Consider the following 16835-nt stretch of genomic DNA (forward strand, 5'->3'; position numbering starts at 1 on the left):
CGCCGCGCCCTTGGCTACTAGACTGTTTGTTATTGATGGAAAAAAGTAAATTGGTTTCCTTGCAAAGAAACCACAAGCAAGATGTTCTTCCTTAATAGGAACCTCAATTGCGGGAAGAAAAAGCAGAAATGGAATGGTCAAACTCATATATCAGGGAAGGATCAGGAAGGATTAAAAGGATAAAAGTGTAAAATCACTCGTTTGAAACATCTAAAAATAATCTTTGCTATTAGAAGCTGAATTTTCTATGGTAAAGGGGAAGCAATCAGAAAAGAGGTAAGAGCTAATCGTGAGGAGATTAACAAAGAGGGTAGTATGAAAAACGGTGGGTGGTGGAATATTTTTGTTTCAGGAGTTAGTATTTTCTCCGGCTGAAAGAGGCAACGTGTGATGGAGTAAATATATCTGTACCATAGAAGAAGGTAATAGTATTATTCTCAAGTGAAAGAGGCCACTCAAGACGGTAAGCATATTTTGCTGATGGTAACATAGAAGACCATAGCATAATTTTTTCAGGGTAAAAGAGGCGGCGAATGTTGGATTTTTTTGGAGTTGCCGCTAAAGAATTATTTACCGGTGAATAATTACTGATAGGTAGTAATTATTGTACGTAACTACGGTTGATGTTGAACGTACGTGTAAAAATTATCATGATTGTGTGCCATTGAGAAATTTTCATCACCAAAATATGCACCATGAAAGAATTACTATTATGTAGATAATTACTTGTTTCATAGTTAACATCGTTAAATTACGTTCATCCTCAAGATTTATACTGAGAAAATTCTTTCGAGAAAAGTATAGATAGTTACCGTTCCACAGAAAATTACTGTAAACTAGTGAAAGCAGTGAATTAAATTACCCGCTGAAGGATTATGCGCAGGTAAAGAATTACCAACGGGTAATTAAATTACATTAGAATAATTCAACCGATAGACTATTGTGAAAATTATCATCAAAAGGTTTTAAAAACATTTACAGACAAAATGTTAAAAAAGAAGTCAAAAATAAAAAGTTACACTGTTCATAGGCATTGTTCATGTGCGTGAACCGAACGCTAAATGTTATCATGATTGTGCGCCGTTGCCATTGGCGTACCCTCGAAAAAGAAAAAAAAAGATTGTGCGCCGTTGAGAAATTATCGTCGCCAAAATATGTGCCATGAAAGAATTATTATTATGTAGATAATTACTTGTTTCATAGTTAACATCATTAAAGTACGTTGATCCTCAAGATTTATGCTGAGAAATTTCTTTCGAGAAAAGTATAGATAGTTACCGTTCCACAGAAAATTACTGTAAACTAGTGAAAGCAGTGAATTAAATTATCGCTGAAGGATTATGCGCAGGTAAAGAATTACCAACGGGTAATTAAATTACATTAGAATAATTCAACCGATAGACTATTACAAAAATTATCATCAAAAAGTTAAAAAAAATTACAGACAAAATGTTGAAAAAGTAGTCAAAAAAATAAAAATAAAAAGTTACACTGTTCATAGGCACTGTTCATGAGCGTCAACAGTGCCCAAATATATATTGTTGTGTTGTCATCATTTTATATCATCATCTGCAACAACGCGGGTGCGAGCAGCTAATTTTTTTAAAACGGATATATCTGATTTAAATTAGTTGTCTCAAGTTGAATCTAAACAGGAGTTTTGCCTCTTCCTCCGTCCCACAGGGGGTGGCTTCAACTCCTCCCAATCCACTCCACCGGCCAGGGCGTTCGCCTTGGTCCCCTTTTTCTCCGCTTGCCGCTCCGGCGGCGGCAGGAGGGAGGGGTACCTTGTTCCTCCATTATGTCTAGTAGTTAGGGTTAGGTTTTGTTTGCCGTGGTGCGTCGTTGGGTAGTGGGAGCGGCGTCTGGGTTAATAAATCTTCATCAACTTTACTCCCACACCGGCGATGACCTTTTAGGCGGTGTCTCGGAGTTGATGGCAACATATGTTGATCGGTCCTTCAGATCGTCAGTTCGGTCTTCTCGTCGTTCTTCAGATCTTGCGAGATCTTGTTATTCGCGAGGACACTGGCTGTCGAGGCAAGGTGGTTCTTCTGGAGCGAAGATATTGGTCCGGAGGTGATGGATATGTTGTTCTTCTCCGACTTCGTCGATAAGAGGCGGCGTATCTTGGTCCAAGACAGCACGGGGACATCCCCCGGTCGACGTGACACAACGATATGTGTCTCGCTGCTTGCAGCAGGCCTGTTCATCGATTCACAAAGCCTTATTGGCGATGGTGCTTTTTTGGATCTTGCGATGGTGGAGACTCGACATCTGTTCTTTTGTCCGCCTCGGCGGCGGCTGGCTACGGTGGTTGCAGGAAACTCTAGGGATCACTTTGTATTTTTTGATCTTTTATGATTTTATCTGTAAATTCAGGATAATCATTTTATTTCTGTTTGTATTTTAGTTTCCATGTGCGTTTTCATGTAACTTGATTTTCAATTAATAAAATATGTGGTTGCTCTAAAAAAAAGTTGAATATAAACAGATTCAGTCAACATCTTGTTGTGCCATAGTTAATTTGGATTGGAGTAATATGTCGCAGGACCAGCTGCGGGATGGGAGGCGAGCGCTGAACAAACCAAGAAGCGACTCGCTGGGCACCGTAAAGAGAAGATTTTCAATAAAGAAGAAAAAACGATTAAAAAGGAAAGAGTTCCGGGAAACCCTAGACGTCCTGCTTCTGCTTCTTCCCAATCTGAACCGCGCCGCGCCGCCGCCGTCGCTCCCCTAGAGAGTGAGAGTGAGAGAGAGAAGGAGAAGGGGCTATGGCCGGCGAACGCCGCGTCCGTCGCATGATTGTCGATGGTCTCGACCACATGGATCGAAGACCGGAAGGCATCCAACACAACAAGTCCGTTGCGCTGGATCACATCCACGATTACTACAAGAAGGCGCTCGATCGACTCCCGCCGGAGCTGATCCCGAGCCTCCTCGAGGCCGGCTTCTGCTTCGGCTTCCTCGACCCTGTGTCCAACATCATCTCCAGCACCGTCTCCCACGAGCTTGGCAAAGGGAAGAAGGGGAAGAGACCACGACGGGCCACCAGCAGCACCAAGAAGAGCACTATCGAAGCTGAGAACCGACGGACCAGGTACAAGACCATCTCCCAGATCATAGAGTCGAGCAAAGACTTCTCCATGGCACCCAATCGATCCAAGTCGGAGGACGCTGGCATCGCGGTACGGTCATTACGCGGTCTCGCCACATTCCTCACCTCCTACTTCCGCTACCTCACAATCCAGGACGCCCTGCGCTATTTGCGTCTGTCAAAGGCAGACCTTCTAGTTGCCGTGCATCTCATCGAGGAGGATTATTGTTCCACATACACCTTCACCATCCACGACATGACGGCCAAAATCGCTCTCGGCTGTGCTGCCACCTCCGCAATGCATCCCGGGGTCCCTGCATTTGTGTGTACATCGCTTTTGCTGGCTTCCCATGTGGACGAGGTCTCCAACCTTCTGCCGACCAAGGGCTGCATCGGCCATTCCACTATAAAGAGACTCTCTGAGCTATTCACCTTAACCAATGATATGATAGATGACGATCCACGGAGGCCTATGCAGCATGCCATCTCAAGGATGCAACGATGCAGGAAAAAGAAGACTACAGTCGTACCAGCTGGGCTGGCCTATTCTCTCAAGCTATTGCTCCTGGATAAAATCCATGTGCTGTACCTCAAGGCGATTTCCCGCATTCCAAGGCATGAATTGTGTTCGCGCCACCACCGTGGCCTCCTCAAGGCTGGCCACTGCTACGGGCCTTTTGATCCCGTCACCAACATAATCCTCAGCACCATTTGGTATGACACCGTGTTTCCTGCTGAGCGAGAGTTCGAGGTCCAAATGATCTCCACAAAGAAGCTTGCGCGTATCGAGTGCCTCTCCCTCGAAGGTCTTGTTGCCTATGTCTGTGCCCTCTTTCCTGCCCTTTCTACATATCAAGCTATGAGGTACCTGCTTATCAACAATGTCCAACTTGATATGGTCATTATGAGGGCAAAAGAAGATGGTCATGATCAGCGATTCCCCTTTTCTCAGTCTGAGGCCTTTGATGACGCCTCTCTTGCAGCATGTCATCCCAGCCCCACCAAGTTAGTAGAATTTGCAACAACAGTAATGCCAGTGATGGGAGAAACCCTGCGTTCAACGCTTAAGGTTAACCGGATGCTCTCCTCCAGTGATGTTTGTGCCATATCTGAAACTTTATCACAAAAGTTTCCGCCTAGTAAATCTCCGAAGCTGGTTCCAGATTTGAACATGCACGCCTCCAATATTATCGCAGGCAAACGTATGAAATTTAAGGCTTTCCAGAGTGCAATTGTCAAAAGGGTTAAAGCTGCATTGCTCAGATATGCACAACGAGTGGTGAGTTTATTTTTTGGTCCTGTTACTTGTTCTCTTAGCAGTACCTCTGATAATACCTCTGCTGATTTTGTCCTTATCTGAATATAGGGACAGGAATATGAACTTCATGTTATCTGTGATGTAAACGCTGAAATACCTGAGCATGGTATATGCTACATCCCGGGCGACTACAAATACCCATTTTCTCACGTGAACATCTTGGCAAAACGAAAAGGTTCACAGATTGCTGATGCTGATGCAGTTCCCACACTCTTCTTCATTGAGTGTAGCAACATTGATGAAGACATGGCATCTTTGTGCTGCCCTATATTAGAGCCATCAAAAGATGCTGGTATGCTCTCTCTTAAATTCAGATCTAGATATATCATTCTTCCTCACATGGCTACTAGCTTATTTATCATAATCCTTTGAAAGGATGCTTACCTGCTACAGAATACAGAAAATCCGAACAAATGTATTTGACTTGTTATGTCCCTGATTAGCATCCAAAGATCGGTGACAGATACCTAGACAATCCATACTTATTCCACAGTATGTGAATCTTGTTGCCCATAATCATACTAGAATCAGTTTGATAGATGCTGTGAAGGAGTTTGTTGTGAACGTACTGTCGCAAATTATGTTGATCTTTTGACAAATGTCCCATATATGTAGGATAAAGTTTCTTGACATCTGACATGGGTGTATTTTCAGGGAGTTCACTTGTTAAGTTTACTATAGTGATGATGAAAAAAATAGATTACACCTTTTTATCAGAAAAAAACTAGTCTGCAATATTATTTGTATAATGTAGTTACATGATTGTTGATTTATCGATAACACGGGTATTACCACCAACATAGCTTGTGTTCTAATTGCCCAGCCAATTGCCAGTTTACCATCACCTCCTGTCCCTTTTGCCATCCTCTCTAATCTAAACAGGGATCTTTCCAGTTTGTTGTGATCACTGCAGTCAGATGCTTAGCTAGGAATGAGATGCAGGAAAGCAAAATCACCTCAAGCTACTCAAGGTGCAGGAGGCTGTTTGATGTGCAATCTCCATTCTCATGTCCCTCTCTGTTCTAGTTCTATCTCCTTCGCCTCTCACCATCCACCTCTTCCTGATTCTTCGCATTGCTCGCAAACCTGGCTGGTATCTGAACTGCTCCAGCCCAATTCCTTGTATCCTCCTGGCTGATTCGTTAAGAGGATTATTGGAAGTATGTCTGACACGTGTTGCTGCGTATCTGAAATGTGCCAAGGATGCGAAAATTTGGATGCATACCGGTCAACACTAAGTGATGTTCTGGCTATCATCATGTAATCATATTAGGTATATCCCTATCAAAGGAGCAACAGCAATAGTCCTACCTGTGTCTCTGCATCCCCAAGGGAACACAGATAGAAATACTGACTGATTACCCTCATGACCTCATTCTTGCTACTTCAGTAGTATGCCATATGCAATGCTATATGCCACTCTTAATGATTAATGTATTATGCATACATGCTCTCTGTCCTAAGTGGTTCTTGATCCTGCACAAATCAGAGATTCCTATATGACTGGCGATGGTTGCGTACTGTCATGTCCTAATATGAACATTTGTGCAGTTGATGTTTTTTTATTGTTATAATTACTCATCAGTATTGAAGTGTTATACATGTTAAGTTGACATGATATCTTTTGTTTTGCTTTTGAGAAAAGGCCGCTGCTTTCACTGTGAGTGCGAAGGGATCAAGATTATCCATCCACCTTCAGAAACATACCATGGGCGCTGCACGGAATTCGAGGATATGGCTAGTGGAAAAAATCCAGTGTCCAACGAAGAACTTATTAGTCAAGGGAAGTACGGGACTCTGTTTATAGATACAATGGAAGATGACTGTGTCTATTTTGATTCTGCATGGGATGGTGACTTCGCTGTATCCATTAACAAGATGGAGCGGGATAGGGATGAAGAGGAAGTTTTCTCTTGGTTAGAAAAGAAGACGCAAGAGTTAAAGGCTTACAATAAGGGTCTCTTTGTTAATAGTTAACTGTTTCTTGTGCTGTTTGCCTTTTATTATGCGTGAAGGTTTTTTTTCCAATAATATTATGTATGGATCTTGAAGTTTTTTGGACCATATACGCCTGATGGTTCTTTTTCCTGGTCACTACTAGTTTACAGGACACTTATGTTGGATGCTTGTAGATCTTGTAATTATATTTATTTATCTGGTTCTGTTACTTAGTTGCATTTCAAGAATTGTATTAGTAATATTTATGACGACTTTGTTTCTTCACAGAGATGTTTAGGTTCTTCCATTACAGTATAATCCTTTTTGACTATTCAGAGAAGTAGAATGTATTGAAATTGTTTCAGAATGTGCAAGGAACTAATGATCGTATGTACTACTGTACTCCCTATGCTCTTATTTATTTGCCGTATATATTTTGACTAAAGTCAACTTCTTAAACTAGGTCGAACACTGCATAAGACACAAGAAAGAAGAGGAGAATAAGAAAAGAAACCTGAAAAGGAGCTAACCTCTAGACCACACCAGCGGAACTATACTTCACCGAACTAGCATTAGTCGAAATGAATCACGCAGCTGAGACTGCACAGAAAAACATCCCTTCTAGTTCAGCAATCACTCTATCCATGAAGAACCAGAAGGTCACACCGTGATAATTTTAATCCTATGGATATGTCCAGCATCCTTAAAATTCCTCTGAATGAGAATATGGATGAAGATTTCATAGCATGGCACATCACCAAGTGGTACTCCTCGGTGCGATCTGCGTACTATGCCGAATGGAACCATGTCACTCTCAACATCATTACAATCATGGAGTATTTTTTTTCTCTGCTGCGATTGTGCTCATAATCTTTATCCAGTTACCGCTTCCTTAAGGACGCGATGCCACTTGCCGGAAGAAGCATGTGCAACATAGCTCTCCCTCCGTTCCATGAAACATGTCTAAGATTTGTTAAAATTTAGATCTCTGTTCCATGAAACATGTCTAAGATTTGTTAAAATTTAGATGTATCTAGCTATTATTTAATGTTTAGATGCATCTAAATTTTGATGAACCTCCAACATGTTTTGTTGAACATTATTTTCGCTCCAATGTTCTTTCTGCAAAATATACATAGTTAAGTTGACAGCTATAGTATTGCTCATTGTAATCAGATGAACGAACTATTAAGTGAAGCAACAAAACACATATCAAAGATGGAGAAGAGCCACACACGAAAAAAAAGGTATTTTTATAGAAGATAGAATGTTATTTACAAGAACCTGAGAACGCCTGCAAACAGGGTTTCAGCGAACACCACACACCCAACCTATCGACTACTCTCTCGCTGCAAGGTTGCACCCTCCTTCACCTGCCCTACGCCATAAACTGAACTCATCCAGCATGCTAACTCACCACGACTGCGGCCAGCAATTTGTTGGAAGACATGCCAAGGAATCTTGCTCCTCCTGTTGAACAGCACATGCGATCTAGGCCACCAATCCTCGATGCTGTCCGTCACCACGGGCGCTGCTGTGCTCACTCCTGCTGCCCATAGGCAACCATACAAGACCTCCCTCGTGTTTACACGAGGAACCAACACATGCACAATTGTATCCTCCCCCTGTAAACACGTGAAGCAGGCTGACATGCTGTCTTGCAGGCCATACCTATGCCATCTATCAGAGGTCCAAACACGATGTTGCACCGCAAGCCATAGGAAAACTTTACACTCCAGAGGTGCTCCTGACTTCCAGATGCAATTCATAGGTGCAAATCTGATACTGCCCTGACAAAGCCACCTGCAGGTAGAGCTTGCTGTGTAGCTGCTGCTCCTCGAAGCCGGCCAGAGGAAGGAATCCACCTCGGGGTCTTTCTCTGAATTCCATGCACCACCAGTCAGTGCTGCATGCACTGAATTGCTCCGGTTTCTTATCAACCAGCTCTGAGGTTTGTGGTGTAACATCTGCAACAGGTGTACCTCCATGACCAGATATGATAGTACCACCCTATACGGCATACAAAAATGAAAAGGTCAGCAATGACAACTCACAGGGAAGTACCAAAAATCTGCCTTCCGCTTAAAATTTCAAACAGATTATACGAGTTAGCTGCACATTGAAATGTTTGGATGAAGAAAGGAACCTCCTTATTTCTGAGTGCCAAACGTCTGGGAGGAGGATCAGGCAGCCCTTGTGATGGAATAGCAAAAGATTTACCCTACCCAATCTTCAGCTCAAAATCATGAAGAACACCTGAGATAAATAATTTAAGTAAGCAGAAGCAGGAATAGAAGTAGTACTTCAAAAGCACAAAAGACACAATCATGAACATTATCGGAAGATGATATAAACAAAACAGGAAATTAAAACAATGGAATGACAGTGTCTTATGAATTGACAGAGGCCCGAGAGGCCAGCAATGTCACCACATGAATCAATGTAAAATCATCTATGTCTGAACAGATTGTAAGTTTGAAATAAGTTCAGCACAGTAGATGAGTCTTATTTTGTGCCTTGTCAAAATGAGGTGAGTTGAAGCCAAGTATCAACAGCAATATATCCTAATTAGATCTAAGGAAATCTTACCACCAGCTCCCAAAGATTACTCAAGACCCAGCGTTCACCTTCTAGATTATGTTGCTGCAATGCATGAACTTTCCCAGCCAATGTTTGCAATCCACGCAAGGCCTTCAAGAATAAGAAATGTGGTAGTAAAACAGGACAGCTTAGTACTAACAACTTATTATTATACCAGCATTTTATTAGATATCAAACCTTCAAAAGTACTTATTAACAAATTATTCCATTGAAATTGATGCTTTTGTGCCAATAAAACTGAGAACTCATTGCCTTGCATTTCTGAAAAATATGGCGATAGTGCATAGCATTCAACCAGAAAATCCAATGTTTAGAAATGCCAGTGTAACCTTTTCCTTTTCTTCTGTGAGCAGTAACAACCAGATGGACCTGTACTGCAGTAACATAGTACCAGGGTCCCACGCATAAGAAGCATGATATCTGACTTGGTGCAAGAATTGAACTTGATGTGGCACAATGTCCGATTCCCAGTATACGCAGACGTTTTCAGTGAAGAATGGCAGCCATTCACAATCACTGAAACCTATATAACCTGAGCCAGCATATCTGAAACTTCTAACAGACAGATGTTGTATGAACTTGATGTATCTTGATACATAAGCATCAGCATTAACTGGGAATGCTAATTCTGAAGAACTAACACTAGTACCCTGAGGCATGTATGCTAGATGTCCATCTTTGAAGTCACCCCCGTTCAGCAACATCTCAACCATTGAAAGAAAATCCACAGCATGCTTCTGTTTTGACACTTACACTGCTGGTGTTGCCCATAGGGATTGCATGAATAGCTTAGAAAATAAATGATTTGTCCTGCTATTGCCACCGTTTGACAGGAACAAATGATGCTTGCCTTTAGAACATGGAACAGCTAGAACAAGTACAGCTGCTGCATTCACTTTTGTCCATCCCAAACCAATGAAGTAGCACATGCATGATAACGGAAGCAAAAATGGGGTTGCCTCTTGCACCAAAATTCACAGAAAATACATATACCATCTCAGGATTGTAGACATATGTGCACTGCAATTTTGCAGCAGCATTCGTAAACTGGACCTGGTTGCTAATGCCATCTCATCATCTTGCTGCTGCTAAAGAGCATAATCCAACACATCAATAGTGTAGTACAAACAACCACTGGTTTGCCCAGTTTTCAGTGCCTTGCTGAAACACGTGAGAAGCTGTTCAATGAATGCATTCTCGGATGCCTTGTGGAAAGGCTTGGCAAGCTGTTCATCCATGCAATTTAGACAAGAATTGTCTTCTTCATAAATATCATATACAGGCATTTCCTTGCACACACTGGAGGTATCTGGCGCAGTCGTTGGCAGTTGCAGCATGTGAACAGACAGTGATTAATAACCAACTCTATTGTTGGCTTTAGAACAAGGAACTGGAGCCAGACCTGCTGCTTGTGCTGCTACAGACGGCTGAGGCGTGGTACCAACATTTTCCGCTACTGAAGGCAACATTGGTGGAGTAACCTGCTCAGCTGAAGAATCTCCCCGTAGCACATAGTAGCTATGCTCAGTACCATCTGCTAGGAACACATTTTGGCGATTGAGATTGTGAAAACCATATTGTTCTGGGATTTCACCGTACACATGTGGAGTGACACATGCAGTAGTTGATGCACCAATATGGGAGCTACAAGAGCTCACTGACAAGCTTGCTGCTGCACAGAACATTGAGGGAGCTGATGCAGCCATCGTCGTGCTTCCGGATGATGATGTCAAACCAACCGATGGTGTCGGGGCAGTAGTGGTGTTTGACGCGGACAAAGGTACCTTGGAAGTGGTCAGAGAAGATAGCCTGTCCTTCAGTTTGGAGAGCTCACCTTGCAGCGAATCAAACGAACGCTGTGATTTAGCTTGATGCTCATCCAATCGTCGCTTGACGTTGAGGACCACACGAGGTATATCCTCACTGACGGCAGCTTCCGGGCGAGCCTGCGCTTCTGCTGATGGTGGTTTTAGGAGCAGTGGTAGCTGCAGATGAGACGACAGTGTTGCCGAACACATGCACATGCGATGTTGATCCAAGCGAGGCTGGACCAGGGAAGAGACCTGTGCTGGACACAGTGGACGAGGTGGCACCTGAGAAGAGGCCTGGTGTAGACGCAACAGACGAGGTGGCATTGGTAGACAGAGGGAGGGCGGCGTCGGACTGTGGATGCTGGAAAGGAGGCCAATTTGGCTCAACATTTGTGGGGACTGGGGTCGCCTCGCTCGTCGGGCAACAGGATACGGAGGGGAACAGACTGGACACAGTAGAAGAGGAGGTGGCTCAGCAAAGACAGGGAAAGGGTGGTGGTAGGTGGCGGCAGAGGGGAAGGTGGAGGGGGCATACGCTGGAGCAGAGGAAGGTAGCAGACGCTGGTGCGGTGGTCGAGAAGGGGAAGGGGCAGGATCGCCATTGGAAGAAGCCGCCGGGGAGAAAAAATTTGGTCCGAGCATTGATCGCTCGGATACCAATTGTCATCCCATCTGGATCTGACTAGCTGGGCTCAGCATGAACAACAATCTGAGAAAGAATTGAGATATAAACTAGGTAAATTGCACTATAGAAATTGAAGGTAAACTGCAGTAGTTGAAGAACTGGAAATAAAGGCAAGATAAAATTTAGATTTACATTTCTTGATTCATTGCAACATGATAAAATGGTAGCCTTATAAAGACATAGCCAACTTCAAGATGACATCCTAGGTGAAATGCCAATACTACCCTCACACACTATTAAACCACAAATAACCCCATATTACATCATTATCCTATGCCCTGAAATAAACTAAGGCACAAAGCCCCGTAGGCAACAAAGCAGGGGAAAAAGGCAGCGTTGGAAATGGCCTAAGGTGGCCCATGGCGATTCCACGGCACCGAGGATATGACGCATGGCTATTTCTATCACAGCACTATATTACTGTAACAGCATCGACTCTTTGTAACAACGATAGGGAGTCTGGGCAGAACAGAGCGCATATCACATAGCAGGAAAAAGAAAAAAGGCAGCGTTGGAAATGGCCTAAGGTGGCCCATGGCGATTCCACAGCACCGAGGATATGACACATGGCTATCACAACACCACATTACTGTAACAGCATCGACTCTTTGTAAAGACGATACTGAGCTTAATTAATAATGATGGTAACCAAAAGTGCTCACCTCATGGCTTGCTGGCGGCATTTCATTTACTGGGCCTTATAGGTTGACGCAAGGCTTTGATGATGTACCACTTCCTAAGAAAATACAAGATCAAAAATGTACCAAAGGGATAACAGGATAACAGCTAAGTAAAAATAATTTACACAGTGCTTACTTCTTTATAGCGGATGAATTTCAATGGCCTAAGTGTAATGTCACTTGCCCGTACCATCCCAAAGCCACCCTTTCCATCATCAGTTAAACAGAAGTTTTCCCCCCATGAATTTAAGAAGTGGTAGTAATTTGTTTTTCTCCTCCTTCCAGCTCCAATTAACAATATAGCATGACCAGTGTCTTTTTTATTTGCAGTGAACTTCTCTTTCTTGGGTGCCTTGTATATTTGACCTGGCTTTAAATGCCGAAATTTTTTCCCAGGGACAATCCCAGTTGTGAGAGGATGTCCATCTGCCAAAACCCGGCAGATGTCATAGAAATTCTTGTTGACTCTCACATAGTCACCAAGCTCGTGCACACTGGGCTCCTAAAATGGAAGGAAGAAGCGGTATTAAATCTGTCCTAAATGTCATATTGATCAGTTAAGAACATGGATAACTGAATTAGGAGAAAAGATATCCAAAGCTGCCTGTTTTCCTCTTCATAAAATCATACCACTAGCTACTGCATACTACTATTTTTACAGTCTTGATGCTGCTTACCATTCAAAAAAAAGACAAAATAGACATTAAATTTGTGAATTTGCTGAAGAAGATCCAAACCTAGGTACTAATTAGTTGTGTAAGATGTTTTTCACAACTGTAAAACATGAAAGTTATCATCAAAAAGCAATTCTCGGGGCAAAATTGTGCTCTACCTAGTTAAGAAAGAGACATAATGGCATAGATAGAATGGAGATGTCACGATAATAAAAAGTTCACATCAATTGAATATATGTACTTTATGGATAATGAGTAACTTTAAGTTACCTCAGTTACAGCTCCAAAAAGTCCAAGTGCAATAAACAAAGACCGGATTGTCTTATAATTCCATTGATCTTCGGGTTTTTGGTTAATTCCATAATTAATTCTCAGGAACTCGTAATGATCAACAAGCTGATTAATATTTATCACTGGTTTATTATCTTCAAGTTTTTGCCCAGAAAGTATCTGCCTCATTCGCAGAGTAGCCTCAATATTAGAAGCCGTTGAATAGACAGTACACTTAGCTGCACAAAGTTAAACGAGCATTAAACATTGATAGATAAGTCTTAGGCACCAAGTCTGAAGAATCAAAGCTTGTTTGCCTTCCGTGAGGTGTCAACAGTAGCTATATTTTGTAGGCAGCTTAGGAAGTAATAGCAAGCTGCAGGCTGTCAGGACCTAAAATAAACCTCTATCTCTCTCTCTCTCTATCTATCTCTCTCATTAGCTGCAGTTGTCAGAAAATAATGGAGGGAGTTTATTAGCTGCAGTTGTCAGAAAAACCATAACTCTATCTACTTGATTGCCTGTGTGTGTGTGAGAGAGAGAGAGAGAGAGAACATAGAGGGATTTCTATCAATTGGTACCAGACCATTGTGGCGATGGCTCGCAGCCTGCTCAAGCAACACAGTGTGCCTGCAGAATTCTGGGGTGAGGCGGTCTCATAGCAAACCTAGATGCTCGGTGACAAGACAGTCGTACAAAGCTTGGCATGACAACAAGCCATCTGTGAGCTTCATCCGCACTTTTGGGTGCATTGCATTCATTAAGAGACAGGCTCGAAGGCGTACAGGGTGTTCGAACCTGGGTCGGTCAACTACATTCCAGGAGGTACGCGGCAGGATCAGGATGACTAAATATTAGGTGTTTAGTGCTAAGACTTCGAGCATGATTGACAGATAAGTCTTAGCCACCAAGTCTGAAGAATTGAAGTTTGTTTTGTCTTCCTACATAGCACCTACGTGAGGTGTGAACACTAGCTTTGTAGGCAGCTTAGCAAGTAACAGCAAGCTGCAGTCAGTGTATTAGCTGCAGTTGTCAACAGCACTATAATTCTATCTAGTTGGTTAACTGTGTGTGAGAGAGGAAACAAAGAGGGATTTCTATCAAATAAATTACAATAATGAGAACTGAGAGAAATCGCTATACGTGGCCATACGTTCTTTTTGTTGATTTTTTACATTGCCAATTGGGCACTCTCCGTTGACTTCAATATTAGCCATGGAGAAGTCAAATTCAATATCAGCCTGAAATAGTAAATGAAAGGTTAGAATCATAGTTCTTCACAACAATAAAACGTTATAAAACTTCTATTACTTTCAACAGCGACGTCTTCGCATGTTGCTTCCAAAATTCTTCCACGATATATATAGAACACTATGTGAACCAACAAAAAGTATGTATTGCAGGTTTATTAGGAGCATGAAAAAAATAGTGATACTGTTTGTTTACCTCTTCACCGCATTCACATTGTATTACTGGTAGATCGGTCAGCAGGTAGCGCCTGGGATAATTGATCCTTCTGCACTTATTGCACGTCCACGTCAACAACGAGGGATCTTTGTCCTTGAGGCTTCTGGTACCAATCTTTAGCCTGCGGGGGAGAGGTTGGGAAACACGCGGGTAATTCTTCAACTTACTCGTGATCTCGCCAAAAAGTTTCTCCGCCTCCCAGTTATTTAGCCCGCTACTTAGCTTCTGCTTTTTGGCCGGAGGACTATGTGATGTCGACGTAGCCGGAGGAGCCGCTGCTGCCTCGGCCTCAGCATCCGCCCTTCTCTTTGCAAGCTTCCTGGACTGGCGACCCATGTGGCGGGAACCGCCTATTCGCCGCCGCTGTTGGGTTGCCGGAGAGGCTGAGATGGGATGCTGGGCAAGGTGTTGTCAGAGGGATACAAAGGAAGCGATGCAGCCTCAGTCCCACGTCCCTATATTGTGATTCCCTTGCTCGTTCCTGCATGGGACAAAAAAACGGGTATAAAATTTATCCTTCTTCTGGACCACTTCACCCAGTCACAACAGTGAAGAAACAAAACATCTGGTATGATTCACAGATAAAAAAGGACAGCTGATTCCTTGGATTTTACATACCCTTAAAGAATCAACTCATCACAAAATATTGTCCTCAATTCCTCATATCTACTACTTCTGCCTAAACTTTATAACACAGGTATGTTGCCCATATAAAAAATCGATGTACAGCATTACAGGTTCAAGAACCACCAGAATGCACATAAATCAGAGAACCGAGACAAAAGCTTACAATAAAAGCTACTTCCACAAATGTTATAAACAGGATACATAGCAGCAACATAGTTAACGTGCCAGCGATCTTGCTGTGCTATCTGGTTGAATGAAAGTGAGCTTCCAGATCAAAAAAAAAAAAAAAACATAGTTAACGTTCAATTGACAAGAGAAAGCAATTTCTGGTCCAGTTTGCCATTATTAGCAAAAAAAAGCATCATAATTCTCTAGATATGGTGCTCTCTTAATACAACCAATACCAGCCGTTTCATCACAGGGTGATTCTCATTTTATGATGCAAATACAAGGGACCAACCAATGGGGAATAGAAGAGAAAACGTTAGGCTAGGAGACTAAAATTTGTCTGCCAGTTGCACTAGAAAGCAAGTTTGTCGGTGCAAGTATGCATAATGTGTTATAGACAACTTAACAACACTCGTAGGCAAAATACAAGTACGGTTGGGCAGTGCACCAGTGCATATAATATGTTGCAGGAATTTTCACATAAAAAATAGACAATTTGACAACGCTGTTAGGCAATTCATAGGCACTAGTCCACATTGACAGAATGACAGGCAAGTTGGGAGTACGGCAGTCAGGCACTAGCTAAAGTGATTATAGATGTCCCCTATGGGTTTGCATAAGTAGGCTCCTATCAGATCTGATAATGTATCAGCATCAGACCCCATCTCTGATGGTTGCCACACAAAACTTGTTCATGCAATCAAATGCAAGTTTCCAAATGGTATGTGATATGGAATTTCGCAAGGCAAATTGGATCACTGAATCGGGACATAAGAAATATATATAAATCTTGTTAACAAATTTGCTGATAGATGGCAATTGACAAGGAATATGACATCTGGCCACAGTAATGTTCTTACTGATACTCGGTTATAAAGTTTGGCAAACATTCTACACGATCACGAATGTGTCCTCTTGCCTGTTGTCGTGGGAAACCACTCACACACCCAAGACAGAAACCCTAACCCCAGGCAAAACTCTAGACCTTAGACTATGATGAAAGGACAGATGAGCCAACTTGATATTTTTTTGGCATGAAATCAAGTACAGACCATAAAAAGAAGAAGCCCCAGCCCCTTCACCCGCGCGTGAATTCCCCATCCGGATTCAGTTTGGGACGCTCGGGGCTGGATTCTCTGGCTCGCTGCAGAAGCCCCCCGCCCCCCAACCCCCCAGACGCACACCACAGCAGAACGCAGAAGCCCCAAATCAGCCCGAGCCCACGCCCAACTCCTCCCCTCAAGATTGGGTTCCTGCATCTACACCAACAAATCTGCCAATCTGGGAACGGAGGATCTCACCGTGTGCCCGTCGCCTCCTCCCCTGTAGAGAGGGTCCGCTGCGCCGCAACTCTCTTCCCCGCCGACGTTTGCCTCCCCGCGAGCAAAATGGAGGAAACGCCTCCAACGAGTCACCTGTGCTGCGAGCTCGGAGATCCAGAATGAATAGCGCGCACACACGGAGGATGGCACTGATTTTTTTTTTTTGGGTTAGGCTTT

General features: G+C 43.0%; 2 protein-coding genes across 3 annotated transcripts; one reads left to right on the forward strand and one right to left on the reverse strand.

The window, feature by feature from the left end:
* Nucleotides 1-2633: 2633 nt before the first annotated feature.
* On the forward strand, nt 2634-6582 carry LOC127302297 (uncharacterized). The gene is made up of 3 exons (XM_051332706.2): nt 2634-4376; nt 4464-4707; nt 6061-6582. Exons 1-3 carry the CDS (start codon nt 2775-2777, stop codon nt 6390-6392), a joined length of 2178 nt encoding a protein of 725 aa, XP_051188666.1. The 5' UTR covers nt 2634-2774; the 3' UTR covers nt 6393-6582.
* A 1009-nt stretch (nt 6583-7591) lies between these two features.
* LOC127302298 (uncharacterized) lies at nt 7592-16835 on the reverse strand. 2 transcript variants are annotated; one of them, XM_051332712.1, is made up of 11 exons: nt 16638-16835; nt 14521-15022; nt 14228-14315; nt 13075-13313; nt 12267-12632; nt 12113-12186; nt 11301-11474; nt 9132-11211; nt 8943-9044; nt 8500-8609; nt 7592-8363 (listed from the first exon to the last, which is right to left on the reverse strand). In XM_051332712.1, the coding sequence occupies exons 2-6, from the start codon at nt 14875-14877 to the stop codon at nt 12139-12141; spliced, it is 1098 nt and encodes a 365-aa protein (XP_051188672.1). In that variant the 5' UTR covers nt 14878-15022; nt 16638-16835; the 3' UTR covers nt 7592-8363; nt 8500-8609; nt 8943-9044; nt 9132-11211; nt 11301-11474; nt 12113-12138. The 2 variants fall into 2 exon arrangements, with proteins under 2 accessions (XP_051188672.1, XP_051188671.1); XM_051332711.1 differs by having other exon boundaries at nt 9132-11474.

The sequence above is a fragment of the Lolium perenne genome, chromosome 5 (genome assembly GCF_019359855.2).
Source record: "Lolium perenne isolate Kyuss_39 chromosome 5, Kyuss_2.0, whole genome shotgun sequence".
NCBI classification, from domain to species: domain Eukaryota; kingdom Viridiplantae; phylum Streptophyta; class Magnoliopsida; order Poales; family Poaceae; genus Lolium; species Lolium perenne.